Source organism: Caloenas nicobarica, chromosome 8 (genome assembly GCF_036013445.1).
Source record: "Caloenas nicobarica isolate bCalNic1 chromosome 8, bCalNic1.hap1, whole genome shotgun sequence".
Taxonomy (NCBI): domain Eukaryota; kingdom Metazoa; phylum Chordata; class Aves; order Columbiformes; family Columbidae; genus Caloenas; species Caloenas nicobarica.
Genome location: NC_088252.1, coordinates 3,125,991 through 3,141,485, shown reverse-complemented (window position 1 = coordinate 3,141,485; position 15,495 = coordinate 3,125,991). Strand labels below are relative to the sequence as shown.

At 54.2% G+C, this 15,495-nt stretch overlaps 1 protein-coding gene across 1 annotated transcript; it reads right to left on the bottom strand.

The window, feature by feature from the left end:
• Nucleotides 1-2,075: 2,075 nt before the first annotated feature.
• On the bottom strand, nucleotides 2,076-9,467 carry CFAP410 (cilia and flagella associated protein 410). The gene is made up of 7 exons (XM_065640022.1): nucleotides 9,352-9,467; nucleotides 8,119-8,137; nucleotides 7,415-7,461; nucleotides 6,470-6,699; nucleotides 5,698-5,869; nucleotides 4,443-4,536; nucleotides 2,076-3,046 (listed from the first exon to the last, which is right to left on the bottom strand). The coding sequence occupies exons 1-7, from the start codon at nucleotides 9,426-9,428 to the stop codon at nucleotides 2,921-2,923; spliced, it is 765 nt and encodes a 254-aa protein (XP_065496094.1). The 5' UTR covers nucleotides 9,429-9,467; the 3' UTR covers nucleotides 2,076-2,920.
• Between the last annotated feature and the right edge of the window lie 6,028 nt (nucleotides 9,468-15,495).

Genomic DNA, 15,495 nt, shown 5'->3' with positions numbered 1-15,495 from the left:
TGTTTTGGTTCCCACCTTCGAAGAAAAGCACAGAAGTGAGCGATTTATCAAGGCGCTGTGTTTGTTAATGCAGTTGTCAAGTGTGCCGGCTCCCGAGCGCAGCGCCGGGGCTTGGCCGGTGCCAGACAGCTGCTCGTAGCCCCTTTCCCAGGACATTTGCCTCTGGGGGCTTTTGGCTGATGGCTCCAGCCTCTGGGACATCGCCAGCACCGCGACACATCATGGTCTTTTGGGTCGAACATAGTTATTTTTTTCCTCCCCGTGGAGTTGTCCCCAAGTGATGAGTGTGTGTTGTCCCCCCCCCGATTTCAGTGCTTTTTCCCTGGTTGGACACATGTTTTAGGCTCTGGATGAAGATGAGAATTATTGTATTTTCCCTGCTAGATGGAGGCAGCATCACTGCTGTTCCCAGGCATTTTATCTGCTCTGGGGGAGCAGAATGGGAATTGGGCTCTTCCACCATCCGTGTGCAGCTTTCAAGGATCCCCAAACAGGACCCCCCCATCAGTCACGAACCCCACACACACCTGACTCACCTCCGAGTCCCTGAGGGCGCTTTGAAAGCCGGTTGTGCCGGATCCACGCCGGCCGGCATTTTCCACGGCCGGGAAGTGTTTGCTCTTGCCGGTCGATATCTCCCGCTGAGGCAGGTCAGGACGAAAGCCGGTCATGCCGAACAGCCCCGCGATTGTGCCTTAGTTCACGTGGAGCCTCGTCCTTGGACGTTCAGCTCTCCAGGTCAGGTTTTCTCCAGCCTAGTGGGCTCGGCAGCACTGTGGGGGAGGCTGGCACGGACCCACAGCCAGATTTAGAGTGTGAATGGGGACAGGCATGTCCCCACACTCTGCCCATGGGCTCACCGCAGCCCTAACACCTCGTTTCCCCTCCCAAAAAACAAGCCTGGAGTGCCAAGTTGTTGGGGTGACAGCAACAGGCACAGCCCATGGGGACAACCACCCCGTCCTGCCGGGAGGAGCAGGAGGGGATGTGGTGGCACATCCAGCCTAGTCCCCGAAAGGAAGGGCAGAGCAAAAAGCCGTGACCGCAGCGCCGGGCAGGCTGCCAGCTCCCCGGTGACGATGCCGGAGCCGAAGGGACCAGCTCCCCCCGGGATGCTGCAGGTCACCCCGCCTGGCAGCGGCAGCACCAGCACTGGCCAAGTGTGATGAGCGCGGCACGTAGGCAGCGAGTTCTGCCGGGGACAACGTGCTGTCAGCCGGGGATTAACAGCCCGACTTGTGCAGCGGGTGCCAGAGCAGCCTCAGGCCACGGCCATCGCGCCACAAACCAGCCCCGGTGACAAACGGTGACGCTCAATCGTCCTCCCAGCAAAGCTTGTGGGGGGTCCAGCCCAAACAGCAGCCCCAGCATGGACAGGAGTGACTTCTGCCGCTGCAGGGACAGCCTGGGAGGGGACTCAGTGCAGCACAATGCAAACGTGATGACGGGTCCCTTGGGCCCTGGCTGTTGAGGGAAGTCTGCGACACTATAAATCACAGCGGCTGTGTGAATGCAGCTGCATTTAAGGCAGAAGAACAAGGTCACTTGGGGAGTTAAAGGCATCACAACTCTTCACTCAAGCGATGAGGGTCCAGCTCCCACCACAGTCAAGTGACCAAGGTTGCGGACACAGGACTGTCACCATCCCCAAGGAGCGTTCCTGGCAGCGTGACGGGGACACTTATGGGGACACAGAAAGGCCACGCTGCCCTGCACAGCCCCACAGCACCGAAGGCTCCTGTCCCACGTCCCAGGTGCCGTCGTCCTGCCCAGGCAGGCTCTGCACAAGCAAGATTTGCTCAGCAGCGCTTCTGCTTCCTGCGCTCAGCAGGGACTTGTGGCTGCAAAAAAGAGGCTCCCAAAAATCACACAGTGCTTTTGAAAAGCAGCCCTGGGCACGGTCAACAGCAGCGGAGGGGGTGAGGAGCCGTTTCACAGATCTGGTGAAGCGGGAGGATGCAGGGGCCCCAGCCTCCTCCTGCTCCGCGGGGCCAACAATATAAGCCCTGAAGCAGACGTAATGGAGCAATAAATGCCCAGAGTCAGTTTGCTGAACCCCAGCCACAACGTACGCGTCCTCGAGGGATAGCTGGTTTTATTTGGCATGTCACAACGGTTGATTTGGTGTTTAACAGCTCTATAAAATCTTAGTAAATGCAGCTTTTCCAGTTAAACACTACCCCCAATACCTGTGCAAACCGGACAGTAACGCTCGCCGTGTTTTCTCCTAACTGCAAAACGCACGGGGGCTTTTTATTCAGATGTGAAGTTTTTTTAAGCTGCTCTAACGCCTGCAGGGGCACATGGGGGTGAGAGCCCAGCTGAGCATTCAGTAGCTGGGAGAGGCGTTTGTTTCACCGCAGCTGCACTGAGCTGCTCTCTGGGCCACCCAACAGATGCTGCATGCACTAACAAGGACCAGCGGAAGTCAAGGGTTGAAGATAAATTAAGAATTTGACATTGACCTTCGCAATCAGCACCAGACAGTTCTTGGCGATCACTTCAGGCGGCGTCTCCTCGACAAGAATTCACAAAACAAACCAAATCTTTGTGGTGGAAGCTGCCTGCAGAGCCTGCTACACACAAACAGAGGCTGGTGGAGGGTTAGGCTGAGGGAGCCTCCGGCAAGCGGTGACATTTCTGGCCGTCAGCGGCTTTGCCATGTCTGTTCGATCGCAGAGTGCGGCAGCACCTCTCCCCGCAGCCCTGCTCCCTTCTGCTTTGCCCGTTCCCCCGCAGCTCCCATCAAACAGCCCCAGTGACAGGAGATACACACATTAACGGAGCTACGCAAGCGGGAAAGCTCCCGAGAGGCAGATCCCCATGCAGAGCCAGGGGCCACGTCAGGAGCTGCAGGGACAGCCAGCACTCCCCGTGCCAGCCCCTTGCGGGGCTCCGGGGAGGTTTGTCACAGGCACCGTCACTCCTCCTGCAGCTCCTTCTTCCGAAAGGCCTGGAGCCTCCTCCCCACCGTCTGCTGGACCATCTCCAGCCCCTCCGCATCCAGTTCCTTCACGAGAAGCAGGATGGCGTTGAGGACATTGTTCTGTTGGGATGAGACAGACACTGCTTTATACAAAACACATTAACACCAGTGTGGAAAAGGATATTTGGTTTTCAAAGAACTGTTCTTTCTAGGAATTCTACCAACTGCAGCTCCAAGGACAGATCCTGGAAGCCCTCGGGGCAAACGTGGGCAGGGACTGGTGTGTGAACTGGAATGCAGGGCAAACCAGTCCACCCAGTCCCACACGGGCTGCCCACACGCCTCTGGCCCCCAGCCACCCTCCCAACTGGATTCTGCAAGGAAAAGCACATTCAGGAGCAGCCGCCCTCTCCCTCCAGCCTGACTGTGTGTAGGATGGGAAAGGGCAGGAACCCTCTGAGCTGGGGAATCGCAAGAGCTGGTAGAACCACAAAACCATGAGCTGGAAGGAACTCTCGAAGATCTCAGCCCAGCCTCCCACTGACAGAAGACTCCAGACCATGTCTTGAAAAACTTCAGGGAGAGATTCTGCAGCCTCTCTAAATAACTGTCCTTCTAGGGGAAGCTTTTCCTCACGTCCAACCTGAACCTCCCCTTGTTTAATATCTTCTTTTCCCAAAGGCCCGAGCCTGCACTTCTGCTCATGGTGCTGCAAAGCAGATACATTTGAGTACGTTTACAACATCAACGAAAGAGAGATCACAGGCAAAAGAGAAATCAGAAACTAAAGGGATGGCACTGAGCCCAGGAGACACCAATTCCCAGCTGAACAGCCACGATCTATGATTCTCACTCAAGGCTACACCATGGAGAGGTCTGAGGAACCACCCAAGCTCAGTCGCCTTCCCACCAGCCTGTTGCCTGCATTTCAGCTGCTCCCAGCTACGTGTTCTTAGCACAAGCCCAGGGAAGGGACACACATGAGCAGACAGATCAAGAGGACAAACTCCAGCAGGGTTTCTTTACATTGCATGATGTCTTAAAGATGGAATATTTCAGCTGGAAGGGACCTACAATGATCTCTAGTCCAACTGCCTCACCACTCCAGGGCTGACCAAAAGTTCAAACATTTTTAACAGTGTTGTCTGACAGGTTTGGGACACTGACCACCTCTCTAGAAGCCTGTTCTGTCTGACACCCTCTTGGCACAGAAACGCTTCCTCGTGTCCAGTCTGAACCTCCCCGGCTCAGCTCTGAACCATTCCTGTGCATCTTGTCCCTGGATCTCAGAGCTCAGCGCCTGCCTCTCCACTCCCTCAGGAAGCTGCAGAGCCAGGAGGTCACCCCTCAGCCTCCTCTTCTCCAAACTAGACAACCCCAGAGTCCTCATTCCTTCCAGCCCTGTCACCAGCTTGGTTGCTCTCCTCTGGAGAGGACCTTCCAAGGACCTTTGTAACCCTCTGAAATTGTGGGGCCCACATGATAAAATGCAATTTGGTCTTTAAACCATACTCACTCTGTTCTTTCGGTTGCAGTCTGTCTCTCGAGGTGAAAATGAGGAAAATTTATCCCTGGGAACAGGCTTCATACCAAGCTCCTCTCGAATTTTGCTAAAGAAGAGGAGGAAAAGCAGATGTTATCCTGACCCGCTGGGAGAACCTTACTCTGCCAGGCCAACCCTTTCTAATCACGGGCAACCATGCAGGAAGTACCTCGCTGAAGAACTCCAGGCGCATCTATTCACCATCACCACCTACAGACCACAGCAGCTTGAGCAAAACTCTCACGTGTGGCAGGAGCCTCACAGCTATAAAACATGAACTGGCTGACACAAGGAGCCTGCTCCCGGCTCCACCGGGAGCTCCACAGATTCTTGTGCCCAGTGCTAACTGGGACTGCAGGCCCTGTAAATACGTGCTTGAACAGCATGTGCTGCCACGCTGATGGAGAATCACAAACCATTTTGGTTGGAAAAGACCCTCAAGATCATCGAGTCCAACCGTTCCCCCACCCTCAGCACTGCCCCATGTCCCTGAGAACCTCATGTCCGTCTGTCCAACCCCTCCAGGGATGGCGACTCCAGCACTGCCCTGGGCAGCCTGTTCCAATGCCCCACAGCCCTTTGGGGAAGAAATTGTTCCCCAGATCCAACCTCAACCTCCCCTGGCGCAACTTGAGGCCGTTTCCTCTGGTCCTGGCGCTTGTTCCTGGGGAGCAGAGCCCGACCCCCCTGGCTCCAAGCTCCTTTCAGGCAGGTCAGAGATCAGAAGGTCTCCCCTCAGCTCCTGTTCTCCAGCTGAACCCCCAGCTCCCTCAGCCACTCCCATCACACTTGTGCTCCAGCCCCTCACCAGCTCCGTTCCCTTCTCTCAACTCGCTCCAGCACCTCAAGGCCTTTCTTGGTGTGAGGGGCCCAAAACTGCCCCCAGGGTTCGCAGTTTGGCCTCCCCAGTGCCCAGCACAGGGACGGTCACTGCCCCAGCACAGGACATGCACCAAAGAGTGTCACAGAAGCCGGGCTGAGCTCACACTCCCAAGAGGGTCCATCTCCGCACAGCTTATGTGCTGCAGAGTTAAGTCCCCACCTACAGAAGAGCCCGTTTGGCAGATCCAGAACCAGCGCTACTAAACCAGCACAGCAACTGGAACAATGGGAATTTGCCCCAGCTGCAGGCCCAGCCCCCAGAACATCAGGGTCGGCTGGCAGGGTCCTGTCTGGCTACACACGAGTTCAGGCCCAAAATCCCACCAGCTCACGAGCAAGCTCTCACTTGGTCTCCTCCAGGCTCAAGTTCAGCAGTTCACTCGTGGTCTCCGTTGTGGATTCAGCAGCGCCGGACCCCGTGGACTCAGGGCAGCCGTTCTCCACGCTCCTCCTGGCTGGCGGGGCTGTGATCTCCTCACCATCAACCAGCGCCTGGGACAGTTCTTCCTCTGTCACAGCTGCAAAAGCCAAAAAGGAAACCCCGCTGCAGCAAACTCCAGCAGCCCAGGAAGAAGACGGCACCTGTAACAGGGCAGGTACTGCTGCTGCAGGGCTACATCGCAGGGGTTGGCTCCAAAAATCATCCTTTGTACCGGCCTTTTGCTCCTCCTGCAGTAAAACCCGCACAGGAGAATGCTGGCTGCTCTCACCAACCTGTCAAAGTGGGAGAGATATCGGGGAGAGATGCAAACACGCTTTGCCATGTCTTGTCTCTGGAGAAGGCTCCAAAAGCCACCAAATTGCTGTCACCAGGCAGATAAGCTTCTCATTTTTTTTTTTTCCCTTACAACAGCAGATCCAATCACAGAATCTTTGTTTTGCCACAGCAAAGGAGAGAGCTCTCAAAAACCACTAATTAGTGGTACTGTCTTGGCTATAATGAGGCTCTCTCAGCTAACACAAACTCGGGCGCTGCAGGGAAGGGAGAAAACCACTTAGAAGTGATGAATCTCACAGAGGAGACACTCAACCTAACAGGTCCTGACTCAAGGAGGAGTCAAATGACACCTTAACACGAGGAACCAGCACGTTGCTGGGTCCCAGTTCCCCCTGCCCACCTTGGTTATCCAGCTTCTGCAGGCTGGGGAGGTTCCGCAGCACCGTCATGCGGTAGCGGTGGGGGTCCGACCCACAACAGGGGTTTTCCGACAGCCACAGCACCCTCAGCCGGGGCAGGTTCTTGAGGTAGAAGAGCTCATGTAGGCTGGCTATGTTGTTCTTCCTCAGGTAGAGTTCGCTCAGGTTCTGGCACTGATGCAACGGCTCGAGGTCCGAGATGCCGTTCACGCTGAAGAGAGATGGGAGGGTCAGGGCCCGGCGAGGGGGGGAGCACAGCGCTTTTCCAGCCCCCTGCCCTGCAACGGCTTCACCGAGGAGCCTCACCCCAGCACAGGGGCGTTTGGGGGCTTTGCACAGAACAAAAATATATTTAAACAGCAGAAGTAATTTTAAAAAAGGAGGCTCTCCACTCTGCTGAAGCCTTTGCTTCCCCCAAACATTCGCAGCCTTTTCTGTAGCAGTTTCTCACTCACTGAAGGAGAACACAGATAAGGTTCCCAAGGGAAAAAACTCAAATTTCCAGACACATTGGCTCTGCGAGATCCCCAGGACAGGTGAAGGATGGGTGTGCTGGGCAGGGGCTTAGAGAAATTAAAATCTGTGTGAGCTCCAAGAAGCATTTCAACAAGCAAACTGGCCCTACATGGAGACCCAGAAGATCCCATCCAAACCCCGGGACAGGACTTAGAGAGCAACAATCCAAAGAGGTTTTAACCCTTCTGAAAACAGGGATTATTTTCTCGAGGAGCAAAAGAAAAGGTGCAGAGGAGCCAGGAGAAGAATAATCATGTCTGTGTGTCTGCCACTTGAGGGATCAGGCATGAGGAGCCGGGCAGCTCAGACACAACTACAGAAAGGTGGTAAGAAACGCAGGGCAAGACATTAAGACACAAGAGAAAGGACATTTCCCCCGCCCTCTCCAAAACCCATGACCTGACATTCACCTGAATGTGATCACCTCAATGTTGGGCAAATCCCGGCATATTGATATCTGGGCAGGAAGAGACAAAACAGCAAGTTAGCACTCCCAGGAAAAAAAACCCAATATAAATAAAAGCAATATAAATCACAAACAAGACCAGGAATTTAGGTTGGCTTCAGTCTAGCCCAGGCTCAACAGCACCAGAGAGATTTGCTGCCGCAGCCAGTGCAGAGTCAGCAGGAGGGGAAGCGCAGACACCAGCCAGCGTCACGTCACTCTTCTGCTCCAGCAACTCCACAGGCTCCGAGATGGTTTTCCAGCCATCGCACGCATGAAGGGATCCCTCTTACCCCAGACAGCCTTCTCCTAGCGGGAGGGTATCACCCAAAGTCCCAGACAGATGGGGTGGGACTCAGGGTGCTGCTCTCCATGGGTCTGTGCTGGGACTTGGAGAGGAATTCTAGGCATTCTCCACAAATGACAGCAAACTCCCCCTTTTTTTGTAATTTTTTCATATGAGGTGCTAATCAGCCCCGAAAAGCACTGCAGCTCGCTGGCAGCGGGCCAGCCTAAAGCCAGGCCTGCGCCCTCCTCCACCCCCCAACAACCCCATAACCCGTCCCCTCCCCACTGAGGCTCCGCTCTGGTAGGGGCTGGGGCTCCGCGATGGCAGCCGGAGCCGTGGGGCTGGTCCCGGCGGGATGGAGCGGGTGGCACGGTACTTACATCCGTCAGGTGGCTGCCCCTGCGGGAGGAGAGCGGGGGTCACTGGGAGCATGGGGGGTTCACCGGGAGCCCCCCTGCTGTCCCCACACAGCCCCGGCCCCACACCCCCACCGCCTCCAGCCTGTCCCCACCAAAGCTGCTCTGACATGGCCCATGTGGGTCTTGTTGTGCCACCCCCAGGCTGCCTGTCCCCCCCAACCCTGACCCTGCCAGTCCCCTCATCCTGACCCTGCCTGTCCCCCCCACGCTGACCCAGGCCTGCCTGACACTCACCCAGCCCTGTCTGTCCCCCAAAACCCATCTGTCCCCTCACCTAGCCCTACCTGTCCCTTCACCCCAGCCCTGCTTGATCCCCATTATCCCAGCCTTGCCTGTCCCCTCATTCAGCCCTGCTTGTCCTCCATATCCCAGCCCTGCCTGTGCCCCCAGCCCTGCCTGTCCCCCATATCCCAGCCCTGCTTGCCCCCCACACCCCAGCCCTGCCTGTGTCCCAAGCCTTGCCTGTCACTTCAGCCCAGCCCTGCCCGTCCCCTCATTCAGCCCTACCTGTCCCCCATGTCCCAGCCCTGCCTGTCGCCCATATCCCAGCCCTGCCTGTCCCCTCATTCAGCCCTGTCCCCCATATCCCAGCCCTGCCTGTCCCCCATAACCCCCAAACCTGCCTGTGTCCCAGCCCTGCCTGTGCCCCATAACCCCCAAACCTGCCTGTGTCCCAGCCCTGCCTGTGCCCCATATCCCAGCCCTGCCTGTCCCCCATAACCCCCAAACCTGCCTGTGTCCCAGCCCTGCCCGTCCCCTCATTCAGCCCTGTCCCCCATATCCCAGCCCTGTCCCCCATATCCCAGCCCTGCCTGTCCCCTCATTCAGCCCTGTCCCCCATATCCCAGCCCTGTCCCCCATATCCCAGCCCTGCCTGTCCCACATAACCCCCAAACCTGCCTGTGTCCCAGCCCTGCCTGTGCCCCATATCCCAGCCCTGCCTGTCCCCTCATTCAGCCCTGTCCCCCATATCCCAGCCCCGCCTGTCCCCTCATTCAGCCCTGTCCCCCATATCCCAGCCCTGCCTGTCCCCCATAACCCCCAAACCTGCCTGTGTCCCAGCCCTGCCTGTCCCCAGCCCTGCCTGTGTCCCCAGGCCCAACGCCCCCCAGGCCCAACGCCCCCCAGGCCCAACGCCCCCAGGCCCGCCCGGCCCTCCCGCCCGGCCCCGGGCCGCTCCCCGCCGGCGCCCACCAGCAGTTGAGGCGGCGGACGCCATCGAGCGCGGCGGCCTTGGCCCGGGCCAGCACGGCCGCCCGCGTCAGCCTCATGGCCGGGCCGGGCCGGGGGCGGAACCCGCCGCCCGCGCAGGCTCCTCCCGGCCGGGGCGGGCCGGGCCCGGGCCCCGGAGCTCGGCGGAGCAGCGGCCTTTCCTTCCCCGGCCTTCCCTTGCCCGGCGCGGGGTGCTGCCGCCCGGCCCCCGGCTCTGCCCGCCCTGCGTCCGGCTGCCGCCCTGAGCCTCCCTGAGCGGCGGGTTTTATTTAATTCCTTCATATTTACTTGTAATTGTTATCATTCGTTTAATTGCATCTTGTTAGAGAGTGTTTTGTACGCATAGCAACGCCTCCATGGATGTGTATTTATATCTACACATGGGTGTAGCAACGCCTTTATGGAGACACGTTTATATCTAACTTTACACATGCGTATGAAATGGAGAAATAACAGCAGAGTCAATTGTACTGTTAAGCGTCATTCTTTATTTTATCAGCGCTGGGATCATCCTCCATAAGTGCTCCAAACACTGGACGCTTATATTCACATAATTATTACATATGCATTACAATTTTTGAAGATTTTGATGTACACCTATACTATTTTGACATACATCTATACTAAGAAGTAATTGATTATGTTAGTTATAATCACTTAGTTTCTTACTTACAGTACATCTATTAATTATTAGTCAAATATAAACTAAGCGCTCTGCTTCTAAGCAATGTTATGACTTAATCTTCTATCTCCCTCTTGTCACGGAGAAGGATCTAAAACTTGAAAAATATCCCCTCGTTTTGCAGGTGGTCAGAAAGCACTGGTCATGTAAATTGGTTAATGATGGGTACGTCTTTTGTAACTTAATCACAGTGTACATTAATTTGGCGGCTTCTCTTCAAGTATATAAGCTTATACCCTTGAATATCTATCTATATACCCTTATATCTACCTATATATGAAGTGTACATAAATAAAATGTACATAAATAAAATGTACATTTATACATATTTTTACACCACCTTCTGTATTAATACATAGAATTATAGGTAGCGCTGCTGACTGCACCAGCACCAGGAGCCCCAAGGCCAATCCTCCTCCAGGTAAAATTGCGATGATTTGTCTCCGTTTCGTATCTCCGGGGGTTTAACCTCACTGGTTGAACTGGGGCAGCTGGAATGAAAAGGCCTGGAGAAGAGGTGTGGTTAATAAAGTCCAAAATAAGAGGTTAATGCGGAGTTTCCTGATGTTTTTCTATGTGTTTCCCAGTTTAATACAGCAAGCAGTATCAATAATAATCTCAGGCAAACCTCCTCCCCGGTCTTTTGAAAAGGAGAGACCTTAAATAATGCATATAGATGTGTAAAGTGCATTGAAGTAGCAGCCTGGAGAGAAAAGCGTGTGATGCTGTGAGGCTCATCCTGAAGGGATCGGGATGGCGGGTCCATGCCTTGTAAAGACACCAGAAAACTTGCAAAAAGGGCAGAATATGCAGCTCAAGGTGGGTCAAAAAGGTCCCTCCCTGCCTTCCTCCTTCCTGAAGAAAAGAAAAAGAATTAGTGAAGCAGATCGGAGGGAGCCAAACGGCAGCAGGAGCTGAAGTGACGGTGGGATCACTGTTTAGATGTTGGTAGGAAGTGCCGTGGTTTGGTAAGAACTAATTAACAAAACCTTCTCGTCACGGAGACGGAGGTGTCCCCACGGAGCTACGCAGGCTCCTTTGGCGGCTCGGTACCTCTCTTTGGGATTTATCCCTCTGCAGAGCCAGCCAAGAGGAACGCTGGTGTTTACAAGATGCTGCCGGAGATGAGCAGCTCCTGGGCTGCTGTTCGCACCGAGCTGACAGGAGAAATTCTGGAAAAACAGCTTGGAGGGGACTTGCAGGAAAGCTCCCGCTTGCTACCGTAGATTTTGTGGCACGATCCCACCTGCACGAGCACAGTTTCACCGGAGAGCTGTACGGACACCACGGCAAAGCATTCCTGAAGCCACCCTGGGCCATCGCGTGGGCTCGGTGATGTGACCCGGACGGGGGATTGCACGACAGCCAAGATCTCTCCAACCCAACAAATACAAATTCTTAACCGCCCACAGCGAAAGGAAATCAAACTGGGCCGCTTCGATGAACAGCAGCTTAAAATTACCTCCCTATCATGTCAAGCTAACACAGAAAGCATTAAATCAAGAACTCGGAAGTTATTTATTTAGCAAATTGCTCTGTTATTAAAAGGTAACCTCACTGCAGCAGCTTGCTGTCCACATAGCCAGTTGGGTACACGTATTCGAAGAGGGAAGGGCCACATGGAAGATTCTTTCTTCAGGCTCCTCTTCGCTCCCATACAGCAGCTCTATGGGTATTTCTTCCCTTTCTTTTATACGCTGTCATTAAAACAAGATAGAAACGGCGCTGTTACAGTTCAGATTTTAGTGCTTGGCCATGTCGACTGAGCCAGTCCCTGATTACAGCTGAAATACCAAAATAAGGAGCAATTTTCAGCATTCAGAGTGCTCTGCAGAGCCCGTTATTGTCAGTTCCCTTTGTTGTACGCATGCATTTACCTGGGAATTATGATCCTGCTGATTGGCGTATAATCGAAGTAAAATATTACGCTTCTTTCTGCAGAGCGTGCGATGCTGTGAGATTCATCCCGAAGGGATCGGAATGGTGGGTGTCTCCCTTGTAAAGAGACCAAAAAACTTGCAAAAAGGGCAGAACATGCGGCTCAAGGTGGGTCAGAAAGCCCCCTCATGCCTTCTTCCTGAAGAAAAAACCAAAACAAACCACAGGATTAGGGTAATTGTCCCTTCCAGCCCAGTTTTACTGCTCCATCCCCTCCTTCCTATCCCCCATTAGGAGGTCAGTGTCATGGAAGAACAAAGATTAAGAACATTTAAGTGACGATTAAAGACTAAGAACAACGCGTAAGTGAAAAGTCCTGAGAAGAAAATGCTGTTTTGTGACAAGGAGCTGCTCTAATAGCTCCCAGAACGACACTTTCACTCTGTCCAGTGGCAGATGTTACATATAATATTTCTTTAATAAATCCATCAACATACTTTCTTTCAGGATTGATGGAATGGAAGTCACCTCGTATATTTGATACGTTTTCACTGGGATTTTTCTGTTCCTGATCAGCTGTCGTACCAAATGAGTGAATTACATGCTAATGGAATTTGTAAAACGTTGAAAAATGGGAGGTTTTTTTATCTTGTGCTGTTCCAGGCTGCTGAGCAACCCCGACGAACAGCTTTGGATGACTAATAGATATCACATTTGAGTAAAGGAAAAATCCACTCCCATGAGTAATGCAAGATGAGGAAAAATGGTTATTTTGACAAACAGATCTTTATGATGTAAAAGGCAAATAGGGATGCTCACTCAGGGGTTGCTAATTCTTTGGCGTAATGAATTGCAGCCTGTGAAAAAATCCGCACTTCTGAAAGTTATGAAAAGATGTTTATTTTCCAGCGGCGCCCTCGGATTCCAATGCGTTTGCAGGTTCAGAGCCGACCTGACAGCTCCCGTGCCTCGTCTTGCAGAAACCACGCGAGGGAGCGAGCCAGCTCAAAACTAATTAGTGAACTGGCATTAACGACGTCTCTGCTGCCAAGGGTGACGGTCCAGATTCTCGAGCAGCTTTCCAGTAAGTTCCCAGTGCCGTCCTGCTGCGCCCCTGGGTGCTACCCAGAGCCGTGCTGGAAGGGGATCGGATGATAAGAAATAATAATAAAAACCTTTTTCCCTGGGCACAGGCTCACCTTGCCGCTGAAAGAGCAGACGGAGATGAGCACAGAGAGGACAGTCACGCTCGAACCCGAGTCACATCTAAGCATTCTTTGCACAACCTGAGATTTCTGAGGGAACGATTGTACCCGGAGATGACGTAGCACGTGTGAGACGGCTCCTGTAGGTGCACAAGTGGTTTGTAGAAAACCTGGCAGGAATACCGCTGTGGAGAGCGTGGTCAGGACTCCCACGAATGCACATCCACGCTGCGGAAATGCAAGCTGGAAATAGCCCAAGCAAACCAGAAAATATCTCCTAAATCCGATTGCGCTCCCCGTGCAAAGGGAAAGGCAGCGCTGTGCCTCGGGGAGATAATCTCCGGGGGATCATCCCGCGCGGCTGCGTCACCGCCGCGGAGGCTGACGAGCGAGCTCAGATGTTTGCCGCAAGGTAGGTTTGCTTCGCTAGCGCTTGGTTGAGCTAGTCTAAATGTGAGCAGAAGCGCTCTCCGATCCCGCTGTCCCTTTTCCTTGGCGCCCTGTGCTGCTCAGAGCATTTTGGGGACCCTCGGGGTTCCTGCTGCCCCTGGGGAGCAGCGAGAGGCCCCAAACTCCAGCCGATTTATCCCCGTATTGTCTCCTTGGTCCCGCTGGAGAAGGAGAAGAGCTCGAGGACGGGGGGCAGACCCCGCAGCCAACACCTCATTCTGCAGCGGGCAGAGATTTAGCTTTTACAGCCACAGGACCCGCTCGGAGGACCAAGGACTTTATAAAGCTTTATAAATACAGACCTCTCCTTCTGCCCTTTCCATTACAAGCAGCCGACGGGGAAAACTGCTGTTTCTGAGCTTGAATTCTCAGTGATTCAATAAGCACGGTGGTACTTTCTGTGACTACATCCTTCCACCCTTCCTTAGGGCTTTGTGTGTGTCACTGGCTGTGCTGTAACGCCAGCGAAGGATTGAGATGAAACCATTGAAAAGTGTCATTAAAAAAAAAAAAAGCCATGGTATCTTTAAATCAGCGAAAGCTGCGAGAACACTGTTCAGCTTCCTTTTCGGTTGATAAATTCATCTTTGTGCTCTGGGGCTGGGAGGGAGAAAGAAGGCAGCCAAGCGGCCTCCAGCTTGTCTCTTCTCATGAGTGTCAAAGTTAATAGAAACAGGAGCTGGAGTCCCCTCGGGCTGTTCCAGGAGCCGGCACCTGCAAATCTGCACTGCTGGAGCTCCACGACGTTTAAAGCCGTCAGTCGAATCGCTGTCTTCACTTCGCCGTTCGCTGCTGTCTGGCATTTTTATTTTTATTGCTGGAGCACGTTGCTGCCACTTCTTGAGTCTGTGTGGCAAACGGCGCTGGGAGTGACCTCGGCAGCGAAAAAAATCCGGAGTTATTAATAAAAGAGGTACCGAGCTGTTCAGCTCACTGCCTCGCTGCTTGTTTAACAGCACAAATGCAGGGGTGTGCAGAGCGTTATCTCAACTCTCACTATACAGGAAACGCATTTAAGTGAAGGAAAATAATTGCTGCTGGTGTGTCAGATGGTTGTGGGAGCAGCCGTGGAGCGGGATTCCAGGCTGGTTGGGTTGAAGGGACCTCTGGAGACCCCCCAGTGCAACCCCCCTGCTCACGCAGGGTCACCAGAGCAGATCACACAGGTCGGGCCAGGCGGGTTTGAATGTCTCAGAGAAGGAGACTCCACACCCGCTCTGGGCAGCCTGGTCCAGGCTCTGGCACCTCCCAGCAAAGAAGTTTCTCCCCATGTTCCGATGGAGCCTCCTGTGTTTCAGTCTGTGCCCGTTGCCCCTCACCCTGGCCTTGGGCAGCACTGAGCAGAGTCTGGTCCATCCTCTGACACCCACCCGGAGATATTGATCCCATTGATCAGATCCCTCTCAGCTTCTCTTCTCCAGCTCAACAGCCCCAGCTCTCTCAGTGTCTCCTCATCAGAAAGAAGCTCCAGACCCCTCAGCATCTTTGTGTCCCTCTGCTGGACTCTCTCCAGTAATTCCTTGTCCTTCTTAAACTGGGGAGCCCAGAACTGGACACAACTCCAGATGTGGCCTCACCAGGGCAGAGCAGAGGGGGAGGAACAACCTCCAACCTCCCTTGACCTGCCGGTCACACTTTTCTTCATGCACCCCAGGTACCGCTGGCCTCTTGGCCACAAGGGCTCCTTGGTGGCTCATGGTCACCCTGTTGTCCACCAGAACTCCCAGGTCCTGCTCTGCAGAGCCGCTTGCCAGCAGGTCCCCCCAACCTGTGCTGGTGCCTGGGGTTGTTCCTCCCCAGGTGCAGGACCCTGCGCTTGCCCTTGTTGAACTTCATCAGGTTCTTCTCTGCCCAGTCCAGCCTGTCTGGGTCTCTGGATGGCAGCGCAGCCTCCGGGGTGTCAGCCCTTCC